Source organism: Acipenser ruthenus, chromosome 7 (genome assembly GCF_902713425.1).
Source record: "Acipenser ruthenus chromosome 7, fAciRut3.2 maternal haplotype, whole genome shotgun sequence".
NCBI classification, from domain to species: Eukaryota; Metazoa; Chordata; class Actinopteri; order Acipenseriformes; family Acipenseridae; genus Acipenser; species Acipenser ruthenus.
Window position 1 is genome coordinate 41,751,524 of NC_081195.1, and position 14,848 is coordinate 41,766,371.

At 37.3% G+C, this 14,848-nt stretch overlaps 1 protein-coding gene across 1 annotated transcript in view; it reads right to left on the minus strand.

Moving 5' to 3' along the window:
- Positions 1-3,773: 3,773 nt before the first annotated feature.
- LOC117415436 (solute carrier family 41 member 2-like) overlaps positions 3,774-14,848 on the minus strand; it is a 30,058-nt gene continuing 18,983 nt past the window's right edge. The window contains exons 7-11 of the mRNA XM_034025778.3: positions 12,994-13,141; positions 12,634-12,713; positions 10,587-10,718; positions 9,386-9,534; positions 3,774-6,682 (exon numbers count right to left, since the gene is read on the minus strand). Coding sequence (XP_033881669.1) covers positions 6,497-6,682; positions 9,386-9,534; positions 10,587-10,718; positions 12,634-12,713; positions 12,994-13,141 — 695 coding nt within the window. The 3' untranslated portion in view covers positions 3,774-6,496. The remainder of the gene's footprint in view (positions 6,683-9,385; positions 9,535-10,586; positions 10,719-12,633; positions 12,714-12,993; positions 13,142-14,848) is intronic.

A 14,848-nucleotide genomic window follows, 5' to 3' on the forward strand; every position in this document is an offset into this window, starting at 1 on the left:
ACAACAATCAGTCGTATACTGCACAAATCTGGCCTTTATGGAAGAGTGGCAAGAAGAAAGCCATTTCTTAAAGATATCCATAAAAAGTGTCGTTTACAGTTTGCCACAAGCCACCTGGGAGACACACCAAACATGTGGAAGAAGGTGCTCTGGTCAGATGAAACCAAAATCGAACTTTTTGGCAACAATGCAAAACGTTATGTTTGGCGTAAAAGCAACACAGCTCATCACCCTGAACACACCATCCCCACTGTCAAACATGGTGGTGGCAGCATCATGGTTTGGGCCTGCTTTTCTTCAGCAGGGACAGGGAAGATGGTTAAAATTGATGGGAAGATGGATGGAGCCAAATACAGGACCATTCTGGAAGAAAACCTGATGGAGTCTGCAAAAGACCTGAGACTGGGACGGAGATTTGTCTTCCAACAAGACAATGATCCAAAACATAAAGCAAAATCTACAATGGAATGGTTCACAAATAAACATATCCAGGTGTTAGAATGGCCAAGTCAAAGTCCAGACCTGAATCCAATCGAGAATCTGTGGAAAGAACTGAAAACTGCTGTTCACAAATGCTCTCCATCCAACCTCACTGAGCTCGAGCTGTTTTGCAAGGAGGAATGGGCAAAAATTTCAGTCTCTCGATGTGCAAAACTGATAGAGACATACCCCAAGCGACTTACAGCTGTAATCGCAGCAAAAGGTGGCGCTACAAAGTATTAATTTAAGGGGGCTGAATAATTTTGCACGCCCAATTTTTCAGTTTTTTATTTGTTAAAAAAGTTTGAAATATCCAATAAATTTCGTTCCACTTCATGATTGTGTCCCACTTGTTGTTGATTCTTCACAAAAAATTACAGTTTCATATCTTTATGTTTGATGCCTGAAATGTGGCAAAAGGTCGCAAAGTTCAAGGGGGCAGAATACTTTCGCAAGGCACTGTATGTAGTTTTGGAGAAAACAATAGTGTGGCTTTAACCTGTTCAAATAAAACCTTGTATATTAAAATGTTTCTGAATTTTTTTTAATTTCATTATAAAATGCAACAATTAAATGTTGTACAAGTAAACCAAATATAAAAAAAATACAGGCCAAAATTGAAAAATAAATTAATAAGTTTCCCCAAGATTAAAGAGCATTAATCAAATAAATGATTCCAGCGAACCCAATATCTAGAACCACTGAAAGACAGACGTGGTAAACACGTATTTGATCCATCCATTATCTGTAACCGCTTAATCCTATAGAGGGTCGCGGTGGGCCGGAGCCTAACCAGGCAGACACAGGGCACAAGGCAGGACTACACCCTGGACGGGACGCCAGTCCATCGCAGGACAACTAAGGGACAATTTAGAGAGGCCAATCCACCTAGCCAGTATGTCTTTGGACTGTGGGAGAAAACTGGAGTACCCGGAGGAAACCCATGCGAACACAGGGAGAACATGCAAACTCCACACAGACAGACCCCTGAGGTTGGAATCGAACCCAGGACCCTGTACAATTGTGTTACAATGAGAAATTCTTGTCTATATTTGTTTCTCTAACAGATATTTGAAGTGTTTAGTCAGTGTTGGGTATTGGAATTTCTTCTAGTTATTTCTCAGATGCTGGTAACCTCGTAAGTGTGATTTCTGCCAGTGAGATTCTGAAATTTGTCCTTTATTTATTTTGTTTACTTCCTATCCTAACAGTTAATATTAAAGAAAGTGAGACTTCTCAGGCTAAACATATATAAACATATATGGCAGTTGAATAGGTGTTCATTTTTTTTTTTTTTTTTTTGGAAGGGGGGGGGGGGGGGGGGGTGATTCAGGTTACTTTAAAATCCCACATTTAGTTATATTATACAGTGTAGCACTGCTATCTATGTCTCACATTTTCCTGATAAAGATGTTAATGATATTTTTTGTCAATATTATTAGTTAAGAAAATATATCAATTGCTCCTAAAAAAACATCCAGACAATTGTTCGTCCAGGAATTGCTATTTAAAAGAATACTGTTCAATAAAATGCCTGTTTACCATAGTAAGTCCTCTTTCCTATAGGATAATGTGAGATCTACAAAGTGATAGTATACTTACAGTGCTGGAATAATTCTGCTAGTTCTTAAATTAAATCTGTCACTGTTGAAAGATGTGAGAGAAATTCTCCATTTGTGAATTAATTTAACTAAAACATAAGGTTTAAGACTAATACATTCCTAGAATGCCCGAGTTAACTCTGACTTGCTGACTTCAATCACACAAAACACTTCCTTTGAAGCCCATGGACTACTAGACATATTGAGAAATATAAGCCTAGCTACAGACACTAACCACTGAATCTCATAAGATGCAGGCAACAGATCAGACAAACTCTGGCCTCTTAAAAATTATAACTTAGCTGGTGTGAAAACAGCTGCCAGTCATAAAACCCATGACCTGCAAGGGCCAGTTAAACACGCTGAGAAATCATTCACAGAGATAACAGCAACAACATCAAATTTGCTAATGGATTTCATAAAAGTGACTTCTTTGTTCTAAATTAATGAAATCTGCTATATCAATTAACATAAACCACACCCTTGAAGATGACTTACCAATAAAATCATAGAAATATGAAACCAAGAAAAGCCGACTGGGTTTTAAAAAAAACAATCCATTTGATTGGATATCGCTATTGAACCTCCCAAATGTCAAACTCCTTATCAAGAAGTGGCTTTGGTACATGAAATGATCCTCTCGTTGGATATTGAAAAATATCCATAGAACCACCTGAAAAGGGCTCATCTTGTCGACACTGGAAACTAACTTTTTAACTTCTACCTGTTTGAACTCTACATCTGGTTACCACTGAAAACTTAAAGACTGTAATGCCAGACACCTCGCTGAGGACGGACAATCCAGAACTTCTACAAGAACCCTATCAGTAATTCTACCTACGGAACACCAGGACAACGAACACTACAATCCTTTGAATGAACTTTCAACATCACAAAGGCTTACACAGGAAAATGCATACACTTCATTATCCTAATTTACAAGTTTACGGTGCATTTAGATTAGGACATACTTGTGAGTTTCATTTTTCATGAATGGTAAATTTGTGATGATTTGTGTATCTTGCATGTTTCATACCAAATGCCTTCACACAATATCTAGTTAACACCAGGATATCTGTAATTTAAATACATTTCCATCCTTTTTTGATCAACTGCATTGAGCAACTTTGAAACTTTTTACAATGGTACTATACAAGCCATAATAAAAATTAAAGGCAGTGAAACCTTCAGATCCCACTTTTAAATATACAAATAAGTGTATTTTCTTTATATTTCAAGGAAATCTATTTAAAAAACAAAAAAACATTACACCAAAATTCCTACTGACATAATGGGGGCTTGTCCGAGATAATAATCCTTCATGAGACCTTACATGACAGCTTGAATTTTCACAAGACTGCCCATAAGGTAGGCACACCTGTGATCAATATTTATGTATACAAATTTAAGAGGAGCTATGTGACTTAAACTGCTTGTTTAAAAGAGATAATTGGCTGTTTGAAAAGAACATTAATTATCTTAAAAAGGTGTTCATTACAAAAGACCTTAGTGGATTTTTTGTTTTGTTTTGTGTTTAGAGCAACAGTATTGTAGCATAGTTGTTCTAAACAGGTGTGATACTACAAGGTATACAGTAGATGAGCTATTTTAAATTGTTGAACAGATTTGGTCTCAAAGTATAGATTGTAAAGAAGACAAAGTACCAAACAAATAAATAAGCAAACATGTAAATGTGTTAGTTATTATTCTTTTATTTAGTTTAAATCTTTTTTAGTTAATAAATAGTAACATCTTAAAATAGGACTAGAAAAAAAGTTAATATTTCTATACTGTATAACAGGACAGCTTTTCAATCTGGAATGAAACTGGTGACTCAGAAGTAGAAGGCTCTGTACCCTTTCACTTGTCCCAGAAGAGGTGTTGCTAATGCCGTGTCCCGCAGTCACACTATAATTACACCAGTGACTGAGCGTGAATAGTTAAGATACATAGTTTTTCTTTGAACTTAAAGACATACCTACTATTGCCCATTAGAGCAATATATACTGCATATATATTTTTTTAAATTGTTTTACAGTTTGCTCTGCAAACAATCACATTCACAAATGTTCAAGTACCTGCTAATAAACATTGTTGAAGCGTGTCTGAAATGACAAACATTTTTTTTATTTCCTACCAGCTTCCAGTTCGATTTAATATTACATGTAGGACTTTAACTATTGTCAGTTCATTTTTGATCAGTGCCCAAAATTCTGTAATAAATCATCCACCTTTTAGAGGAACAAATTTGTTTTGGGCCAACTCTGGTTCTTAACTGAAACATCTTGAAAGCTGTTTATTATGCAAAATGTTTCAAATGCTTTGCATATCTGATAAGCTGCATTTAACTGTGCTTGACTTAACTAGATCACTACAGATCCGATCTCAGCATTGTCACCTCCACAGGACTAGATCACTACAGATCCGATCTCAGCATTGTTCACCTCCACAGTACTAGATCACTACAGATGTGATCTCAGCATTGTTCACCTCCACACACTCCATCAGGCAGTGTTCAATGCAGCTAATCCTAAACAAGTTTCATGATGTTTCAAATAAGAACCTGAATTGACTCAAAACAAATATGATCAATGACCTATTGACAAAAAGTCAATGGGTAAAAAAAAACAAAAAAAAAAACACTATGTCTTTATCCTGTATGATAACTCATTACCCGATGCTAGGAGAATATCCCTACGCGCCACAAGGACAATAAAAAAAAAGAAAAGTACATTTTAAAGGAAGAAAAGAAAAATTACCTAAAATTCAACAAAAAAAACCTTCACTGGTGTATACCAGCAGTAATACCCCCAAATGGAAAATTACCAGAATCAATGACCAGTTTAGCAGATCAGGCCCTCACTTATGTGAGCATAACACGTTGCGTGTTAGGTATCATTACTGATGTATACAATTTAAATAATATACCAGTGATCCGTAAAATCTTGATCCTGCAGTACAGTCAAATCACATGGAATGGTTGACCCATTGGTTTATAACTCCATACCTGTGCATTGGTGTCTGAAAATAAAAGTTGGATGTAATAAAAACTGCAACTCTGTAGGAGGAAATATGTTAAAAATAGGTACCAGGCTTCAAAAGTAAAAATCAGTTTGCTAGAAAAGAAAAACATGTGCAGTTTAACAGCGGCAATAGTCTACTGAATTTGCTCAAATAGGTAACTTGGAATTCTTGTGCTTTGACAGCTGAAGTCCCCATAAGAGCTGGATCAGTCTGTTTGAAGTTTGTTGGTCTTTGATTGTAATAGGAGTTAACAGCTTCTTGCTCTAACTAGGTACTATATACTGCTCAGAGGGGTTCGATACTTCCATACATGAAACTTCACTTCTATGTCTACCATTTAACCGCTTACCTACAAGAGAAGATAGCTTGATATAACTTGCACTGATGGCTTAAATTATGTTACAGTCAAACTGCATTCAAGTTCCACGTTGCACTTTTTTGACCCAGTTTAATGCCAGTTGTGATTGCAGCTTGGAGGTTTAGGTTGATGCCAACAGCAATCCAAGTCAATTAAAACAGAGAATGTAAACTGATGCTTCAGCCTCTACCTGCTGAGTGATCATGATACAGCCAGACAGGCATGTTTTGTAGAGTTTCCTTCAGGGAACCATGAGATTTTGTGTCAGCATTAGAAAAGGAAAAAAAAAGACTTCAAACTATTTTTAAAAAGTAAAGCTTTTCAGTCAGAGTTAAGTGACTGATACAATCTAAAGCTCCTGTCTGACAGGTGTAGAAGCCTGTAACGACTCTGTACACTGAGCCACATGTGAATGGACAGACATCAATGCAGCAGATGCATTAAAGATGCATGGGAGAGTTAGCTGCTTGGTCTCTGGGCCCCTTAATTAGACTAGGAGCTGGCAGCAGGGTATGCATACTGACATTGAAGATGATAAATGATGCTTAGGCCCACAGCTGGCAAAAACTTTTGAATAGATAAATCTTGCAAGAACAGATAAAAGTATAGAAGTGCAGAAGTCACTTTTTAAAGCTGATCTGCGAATTGTTCCAATTGACCTTGCGTAGAAATAGAATATGTGACGGTCTTCAGTCTAATATCCTGTTTACTTCCAAGGCCTAGCTAACTCGGAGAGATAATTGTGGATCTCTCACAGATAACCTTCATGTATCCTCTATCTAGATTTAGCCTGCAATGCGCAGCTGGTGTGTATCCATGTTGGCACTGCAGGGAACTCTGCTTAAGGGGGTAATTAGTCAGTCAGTCAGACTCCTAATACACTTGCTGTAGAAGGGATAGGCACCAGTTACAGGGTCCAGTGATTGAGATTGTGAATGTGGCTTAAGAACAGGCAGATTAACAGACAGACTGGTGGTAGAGGCAGGTAACCAGTCTCAGAAGACAGGAAGCAGGCAGGCAGGCAGGCAGGTGTTCAGTCCCCTACATCACTGTCCTGATCCCCAATGACCCACAGGAAGTGGAAACTTATTGCCAGCAGGGCAGTACCCAGGAGGTCCCCCAGAGCAGTCAGGTAGGGAATGGAGAAGCTGTCAGGATCCTTCCCGTTCCTCCACATGCAGTGAACCATCCAGTCTGCGATACACAGGAGTGTCAACACCTGGGGTAAGGGAACACATGAGTGCAAGTTAGCTCAGAATTACATACTGACTGTTAAAGACAAAGCCACATTTAGTAATGAATGCATAATATACAGGTCAGGGAGCGAGGAAGGAAAAACAGTTTACCTAATTACGACAGGCCTCCTTTAGTGAGAAAGATGTGTATTCTTGGCACAAGTGTTCTGTGGTCTGATTGGCTGATGAGCAAGGCCGGAAAAACGTTCATTCCGTTCACCACCCTGCAGGTAAACTTTCATTCTGGGACAAAACTCTCTCTCTCTCTGTCTCTCTCTCTCTCTCTAGTTTTACTTCTACATAGTCCTGCATTGTGAATGCGTTTTGACTTTACTGTTTCCTACTGTGAGTTAGACTTTTATACTGAATTACTTTATTTTTCATAGCAGTGAAAACATCTCATGTGAGCAGGCCAGACTGTTGTACTTGTTTGACCATATAAGACTTGAGCTTTAACAATGTGCATCGATGGATGAGATTTAATAATAGTCAATGTACTTTAATAATAAGCCTATTGCTCAAGCAGAAGAGCGAAGGGGCTGTGTGGCTAAATTTACTTTTTAACTAACTTGTTTTACTAGGATTTTCTTTGCTCTACTACACTTTGCCAAGATTTTACCATGAAACAGAATACATCAGTGACGACAAAATGTAATCTTAATATTTAAAAATGTGTATTGAGACACATGGTAGTTACTCCTGCCAAGTTAGAATAATGGCAACTACTGTGACTGCACACTAAACTTTGGGGAGAAGTAGGGTGTGGTGGTTTAATTACCACCATGACCTCTAGGGGCTCATCAGTAATTGCCGGTCTCTCGTGGAGGTTTTTTCCCCCACAATTAAAAATTGTTATAATAAAAGGATCAGCCATGTAAAGATGTGATACTTACAAAAAAAAAAAGAGGGCAAGTTGCAAACAAATAAAAACAGAGGCTAACTTGCACCCATTTTTATTCATGATCCATTTGTTCTATCTTTGCTGTTTCACAGACCCAGATTACCTTTATCTTGGACTAACTAATATTTTAGGAGAAGTGCCAATATGGCCCAATAATTAAACATTTTAAATAAACTAATTAATACTTCATTGTGACTTCCAAATCAAACCAATTAAAGATTGAGACACTGGAACAGTAAATTAGACATCTTCCATGCAAAAAGAAATACACTTCACCACCAGATACAACACTCTCATAAAGCCAGCAAATTACGAGGTGTTAACAGAATACTAATATTTTTAAAGAAAATATATACTGAACATACACTGAACAAATGTTGAATAAACCAGGGCTTGATATTTTATTTCTATTAAAAAAAAAAGAGAGAAAAAAAACAAGGTGTAGAGAAACACCCAGCTGTGAAAGAGCTCATAGAGTCAAATAATTTCCATTTAACTGACAAACACACACCCCCTGTTTATTCTTGCTAAAACATGCATATATTATTTAGATACACAACCCTCCTCAATAGGCAACCCTGTAGTCTCTGCTGGCTATTTATGAGCAGGCTGTGCTTAGTGGACACCAAAAAAAATGTATTTAAGTGCAGGGTGTGTTTTCTTTGGAGGCTGTAGCTGGGGAGTCTGACTTGAGCCTTTCTTTAAACTGAGACAAACAGACCTGTATATGGCAATACTTTAACACCTCAATGAGGGAACTCCTATTACACTCCAGTCAGTACTGTTTAAAAAAAAAAAAAGGGTGGCAATCATCTGACACTGAGCATTTTCAGATGTACAACACATCTTTTGGTGTTTTAGCAATACCAAAAAAAGTAATACACCCTTTTATGAATTATTATTTTTATTTATTTTTTTTTTTAAATCAAAACCTTTAGGGAACGTTTTCATGGCTTGCTTTTTTTTTTTTTTTTTTTTAACAGCGTGGTGTCATTTTTAGTAGCAACGCAGGAAGTATGTACCGATGTTAAATTACCCAGGAGGAATAGAAGATCCCTCAATAAATCTTTCACAAGCAGGCTAATGCTGTCTTCCTTCTGCCTGGCTTTAAAAATACTCAAATGCATGTATTTAAGTGCTACTGTACATACTTAATATAGTGTCTAGACTACTGTACATCCTGAAAATGAAAATTTCCCCTTCATTTTAAACACTGTAGCATCTTTGTACTGTGGAATTAATATAGTTTGACATTAATTTCTTATTGTGGGTTGTGACCTAATTGTGTTTACATATAACTACCCAAAGGAACTGGTCCTGACCTTATAAAAGTTTACCACAGTAAAAGTATAGCAATGTGTAATAAAGCATAGTAAAGCACAGGTAAGCATTGTAAAGAATATGGTATGGTAAAACATATTAATAAACATGGTAAACCAGGGAAGACTATGGTAAATGGATAGTATATCCATGGGAGTAGCTGGAAACAATGCAAAAATACCAAGCAGATATACTGTGGTATACTTTTATAAGGGTGTTCCCACACCTCAATCCTCAAAGTGTAATAGTGGTCTGTTCCTAAATTAATTATAATAGATATAATGTCAAAATAATCACACATTTGTATGCTCATAGCACAAACATTTATAAATGTAAAAAAGTCTTCATTCCAGGCAGTCAACTCCACTTCCTAGAACACAGAATGATGCTGGAAGCCTGCCCTCTGATAAGTAACCAGGTCCAATATTAAATCAGCTTCTGAGATCTGAGATCAAAATGTGCTAACCTGCAGAAGTGCTGCAGCCAGGTAGACCGTCATGAAGATGGGGGTGAGGGTGGTGTGGCCGCTCTTCATCAAGTGAATAGTGTACAGAAAGATCAGGTGGCCGGGGATGACCAATAGGAGCAACACTTGGGCTGACCGGTGATTAGCGCCTGTGGACAGGGGACACAATAACGTTTCCACAGAGTTTTGGAGTTCCATGCTGTATAACCGTTAAATACCACTGCTCAAATATAGACCTCACCAGGGGCATGGTTTTATGTTGTTAAAGCACTGGTACTTTTGTAACTCTTATTTACAATACCAACTGTTGCTGTCTCATGGTTGTTTTGATATATCTCCATGTCCTGGGCAATAGATCAACTGCCCACTACTTAAAAGTCTCTAATTTCTGAATATCATTTTGTGTACACAGAAGGCAGTAAGTAGTGAACAATGTTCCAAAAGTCACAGGGGTGTTCTGCAATGTGTGGGTGTACTGTAATGAGTAATTAGCTTTTTTTAAACACTCATTTAAAACAAACCATAGTATTTTAATGAACCTTTGCACTATATATTTGTAACCCAAAAAGTTATATTTTTTGCACTATTAAAGTTATGGTCCATTTTAAATTGGTGTAATTGGTGACATGCCGTCTGCCATAGTTTTCCCATAATGTGCAATCATAGTTCACCACAGTGTTCCTGTGCTCAGTATTATGGTTTGGTACAGGTTTATGTCTCAGCCTGTGGTTACAACTTTTTAATAGAAGTATTTTGTTTGTCCAAAACACAATGATAGAACCACATTTCAGAATTCAGTTTGTCCAAAAAAAAAAATAGCTTTAAGCACTATTTTAAACTAATGTACATTACTTTTTCAAGAATGAAACAACTAAACTATTTTCATGTTCACCACATTTCTAAAACATTGTTCCCAACATTGCTGCTTTCCCCATATTGAGGACTTCAGTCTCACATGCTGGCTGTCCCTCACTTCAACAGCTGTATCTATTCCTGCTACTGCAAGCAAGGTGGTACGAGGGGGTATGACACAATATTTCATTTTCAAGAGGTTAATAGCATTGCCTATGGCCACTTGCAGGAATTATGTGTCTGATAAGCCAACTCTTTCCCCCAGTAGAACATTCAGTATCTAACCCACTCAATTCAATATGCCAATGCTTGCCACAACTCAGAGCCCTAGAAAAGAAATGCCCATTACCTGCACCATAGAAGGTCCTACAGGGGAAGTAGCAGCCCTTTGACTCCTCTGGAACTTCTCCTGGAATACTGTGGAAATGGAGGTGGGTAGATATTCGGCTAGCTTGGATAGCTACTAAATTACCACCAATACCTAGAAATTGGGGAATTGAAATCAGTTAGCCTGTGATAATCCTCAGTTAGCTTGTGAGAGCATTTTGTTGACCACTGAATGTCTAATACAGTTATCTATAACAACTGTATTCCCTATTTAACATTTTTAAAGCATTATTCAGTTTTCCCCCCTGGGATGAAGACAGGGTTTCTTTGGAAACTGTAGCACATGCATGCAACATATAAGATAAATAAATACCAGTGCACCTATACAATTGCATAAAAGAGGTCTCAAGTGAGCAAGTGAAAATTACTTGCAAAACAAATAAATAAATCTCAAGGGTTTGTTAAATTCTTGGAATAATGTAATTACTTCAGAAATTCCTGTCTATTGTGTAAGCTCTCTACAGATGTTTGTGTACGTGCAGCCAGTGGGAGGAATAACAAAGACCACTGTTTGACTGCAACGTGGATCGTTCATTGCAAAATTGTTACTGTTATTATAATCGGTATAATAGTGTAGTAAAGTTCAGTGAAATCATGATGAAAAACATGGTTAACAAGTACCACATGATAATCATACATTAAGTAAACAGTCACGGTAAACTCGTAGGTGTAATGTTGGGAACACGGGTAAATGTTATTTCAAATATAAAATTCTACCTGATCAGGTTCCACTTTTCTCCTAAGCTTTTGGAGAAAATAAATACATGATATACAAGTGAGAAGTCAGTTTGCCTTGTCTCGATATAGTATTAAGGAGGACCCGCACATCCTGATGGAAGATACTGTTAATAAAACCTAGGTTCAGCGTACATTCAACAAACACGTAATTGGAAAACAATATAGAATCCCATCATGTTCTTGTCTTAAATGTACCTGGTTTGAAAGCTAAGAGAAGTGTGTACACAGTATATTGGATGGAAAATGGGGAACTGTTCTCTAGAATAAAATATAAAATAATAATAAAGACCCCGACAGTACTATAGCTGCACTCAAGGGCACCAATATAGGTCAGTGGAGCGAGACAGCAGCAGGGTTCCAATCCCAGAAATTCCCTCTCTCTCTCTAAATGGTTTCACTCACTCAGCCACAGGGGCAATCATGACTAATATTCAGGAAAAGAACACGCATAAAAAAAAACATCTGCTGTATAGGACTGTTCCAAGTACTGATTTTACACAATAAAAGACAATAAAAGACTTCTATCCCTCCCCCAAATGGATTTTACCAGACATAAACCTGACAGATTCCTTCATTAACATTGTGTAGCTGTCATAAATCAAATATATTTTCTTAACAATGTTCAGCAAAAAAACAACAACAAAAAAAAAAACAACACATTAATTTTTTTTTTTAATTGGTATTAAAATATCCAAAAATCAGATTTCTGAACATAAACAGAGTAAAGAAAAATAAAATTCTAAAATTTATAAAATTAGAACTTCAAAAAATCTTTATTAGCAATTCTCGGTTCATCTTCATGCTCGTTTAGCTTCATGGCACAGACTCTTGCTTTCCATGCTCTTTAAGCCTGATATCTGCCATTAGCTGCTGTGTTGCTGCTACTATTTAGTGTATTATGCTATCATGTATTATGCACTTTCCACTGTATTTAATGTATTATGCATTGTGTGTTTTTTTTTTTTTTTTTTTTTTTTTTTTTTTTTACTGTATAGCATGTAATATGCATTTCTCTGTATCTAAAGTATTAAGGATTTTCTTGTTGTTACTGCATCTTTTAAAGCGCTTTGTGATGGTGGTCCACTATGAAAGGCGCTATATAAAATAAAGATTGACTGATTTTTGTCTCCTAGTATAAAGACTAAACCCCTCATTCAATTACCACCTCTCCCAGAAGAGGCTGGAGCTGCCAACCAAAACATCACAGAAATGTTTCCCTAGTAGCTGTTTAAAGTTCTTGCAAAAAACGCTTCTTTTGCAAACTTCCTTACCGTTAATTACTGGAGTATAAACAACAATGCCGGCCAAGTTTGGATCAGACACAGTTTTGTCCAGAATAAGTCCCCCAATACTGAAAAATAAATAAAAAAAAAAAAAGATTGTAACAATCAGAACATTTCTGAAATAAGCTTGAAAGTTACTTTTACAGTTAGCCCTGCTGCTGCAAGGTTTCACTGATCCACAGCAAATGTTTTTTCCACAACAGCAGCAAGCCTCTTTATAGATGCCGATAGATTTTCTTGGATTAATCAGTAAAGCAATGCAAGAGGGAGGTGCAGTGGGACCCTTAGCACCCAAACACAGACAGGTGACTGAAGTACAGTGGAAACTGAATCCCTCAATGCTCCTACCTGCTAATGATCATGGCTGTAATGACAGGCTCCCACCCAGAGTATAGCAGGGTCCGACTGGCTGGGTGCTTTGAAGAGATTACGATCCACAGGGGAGTCAAAGCCAGGAAGAAAGCGCATACTAAAGAAGACACATAGGGGTGTGGCCCTGTGGGATGAAACACAAAAGATAAAAAAATAAATTAAATGTGACCTGTTTTACGCCTATCCACTTCTGAGGAATCAATATACACTGTTACAGCCACTTATTTACCTTTACCTTTATTTTATTAATATAATTATAATTTTCTTGTGAAAATATGGTTTCAGTCTCAAGAGACAGTATCCCGGATGAAAATGTTGTCACAAATAAATCATGGGAATCAAAGGAATACTGTTGTGTTAGTAAAACAGCATAGTAGCGATGAGCAAGAATTTTAAAAGACATCTCGTAGAATAGACTTTTACTATTTTGAAAACAGAAAGATCTTTATTTCCTAACAGGCTCGGTTACCATGCTCTGACTGCTTCATTAACAAAGTAAGTGCTTGCTTATTACTTATTAGTACAATGCCACAGCTGGACATACAATACAAGCAAGCGACAACCCTGAACATTTATAGACCTGTGATAGATAAGCCTGCAATTGTTCACAGAGAGCTTTCTGCCCCTTATGATTTAGTGCTTCTACCAAGGAAATTTAGACTTTTTGAAAAGAGGGTTTGGTGTTTTACTGGAGTTTCAACACTTTCTAACTTCAATGTGTTCCTGTGCTGCAGCCTAACTGAAAAAACGTCTACTATTGAAGGCATAAGTTGGTCGTTTTTCTCCTTGGCTACTGTAGGTTTACCTCAGAACTTAAGATCAAGTGTTATGAATGAACAATTGCCTACATATTGGGTTTTGTTTAGGTTTAAAAAAAACCTAACCCCCATTTCAAACTGACAGTCCAGCAGCATGCGGAACTGAATTGAAAAGTATGCGTTAGCGTCGCACTTCATTATATTTGATTTCATACTGGAGAACAGAAGCGCACCGCACTTATTCCGAAGCAATCTCCCACAATGCATCGCAGTGAGTAATGACAAAATAAGGAAGTGAGTGAATGTGAATGTATGTGTTTGTTTACGTTTGTTATCGATATTGTGCAATTGTACCAATGAAGACATTTATCCACTGTATCACATAGCATTCCGTGTTCTAGCTAGCGAGTTAGATATGGATTCAAGTGATACCAGATGGCAAATCATTATTTGAAAGATCTTTCAAGAGAGAAAGAAAAGAAGAAAGATGATGGCTATTCTAGCATGATGGTGGCGACAAGACATTTTTTTCATGAAATGCTTAAATACAAGTGTGAGACTCAGAACAGGTTGCTCTTCTGTGGACGCTGCCATAGTTGATTCTGGTGGTAACAGGTGATCGGTGTTGCATTATGGGACACACAATACTTTTTAGCATATAATTTGGGTATATTAGCATTGAGTACAGTTTGCTGCTGGAGCACCGTATGAAACCAAGGCGCACCAGAGACGCTCGGAGGGGCAGAGGAAGACCAGCGAGTGTCAAGGCGTACTTAATTGTTTCAAACACCGCTCTACTCATTATATAAATATTTTGTATTTGAATTCAGTTCGGCACGCCGCTGGAGCATCAGTTATACCGACAGAAAAAAACAAAACATATAATTACAGTAGGGCCTGCCCACGGGGGAAAAAAGAACGAACTCCATCAAATATTAAGGGAGCCTAAAACCACTAACCAAACAGTCTCCAAACACATCAACATTTGGATTTGGTCAATTTCATTATATTAAAGCTGCCTCCTTGATGAGGGACAGGAAATTGAAAGAAGCTTTACAGACCAGTGAACACAA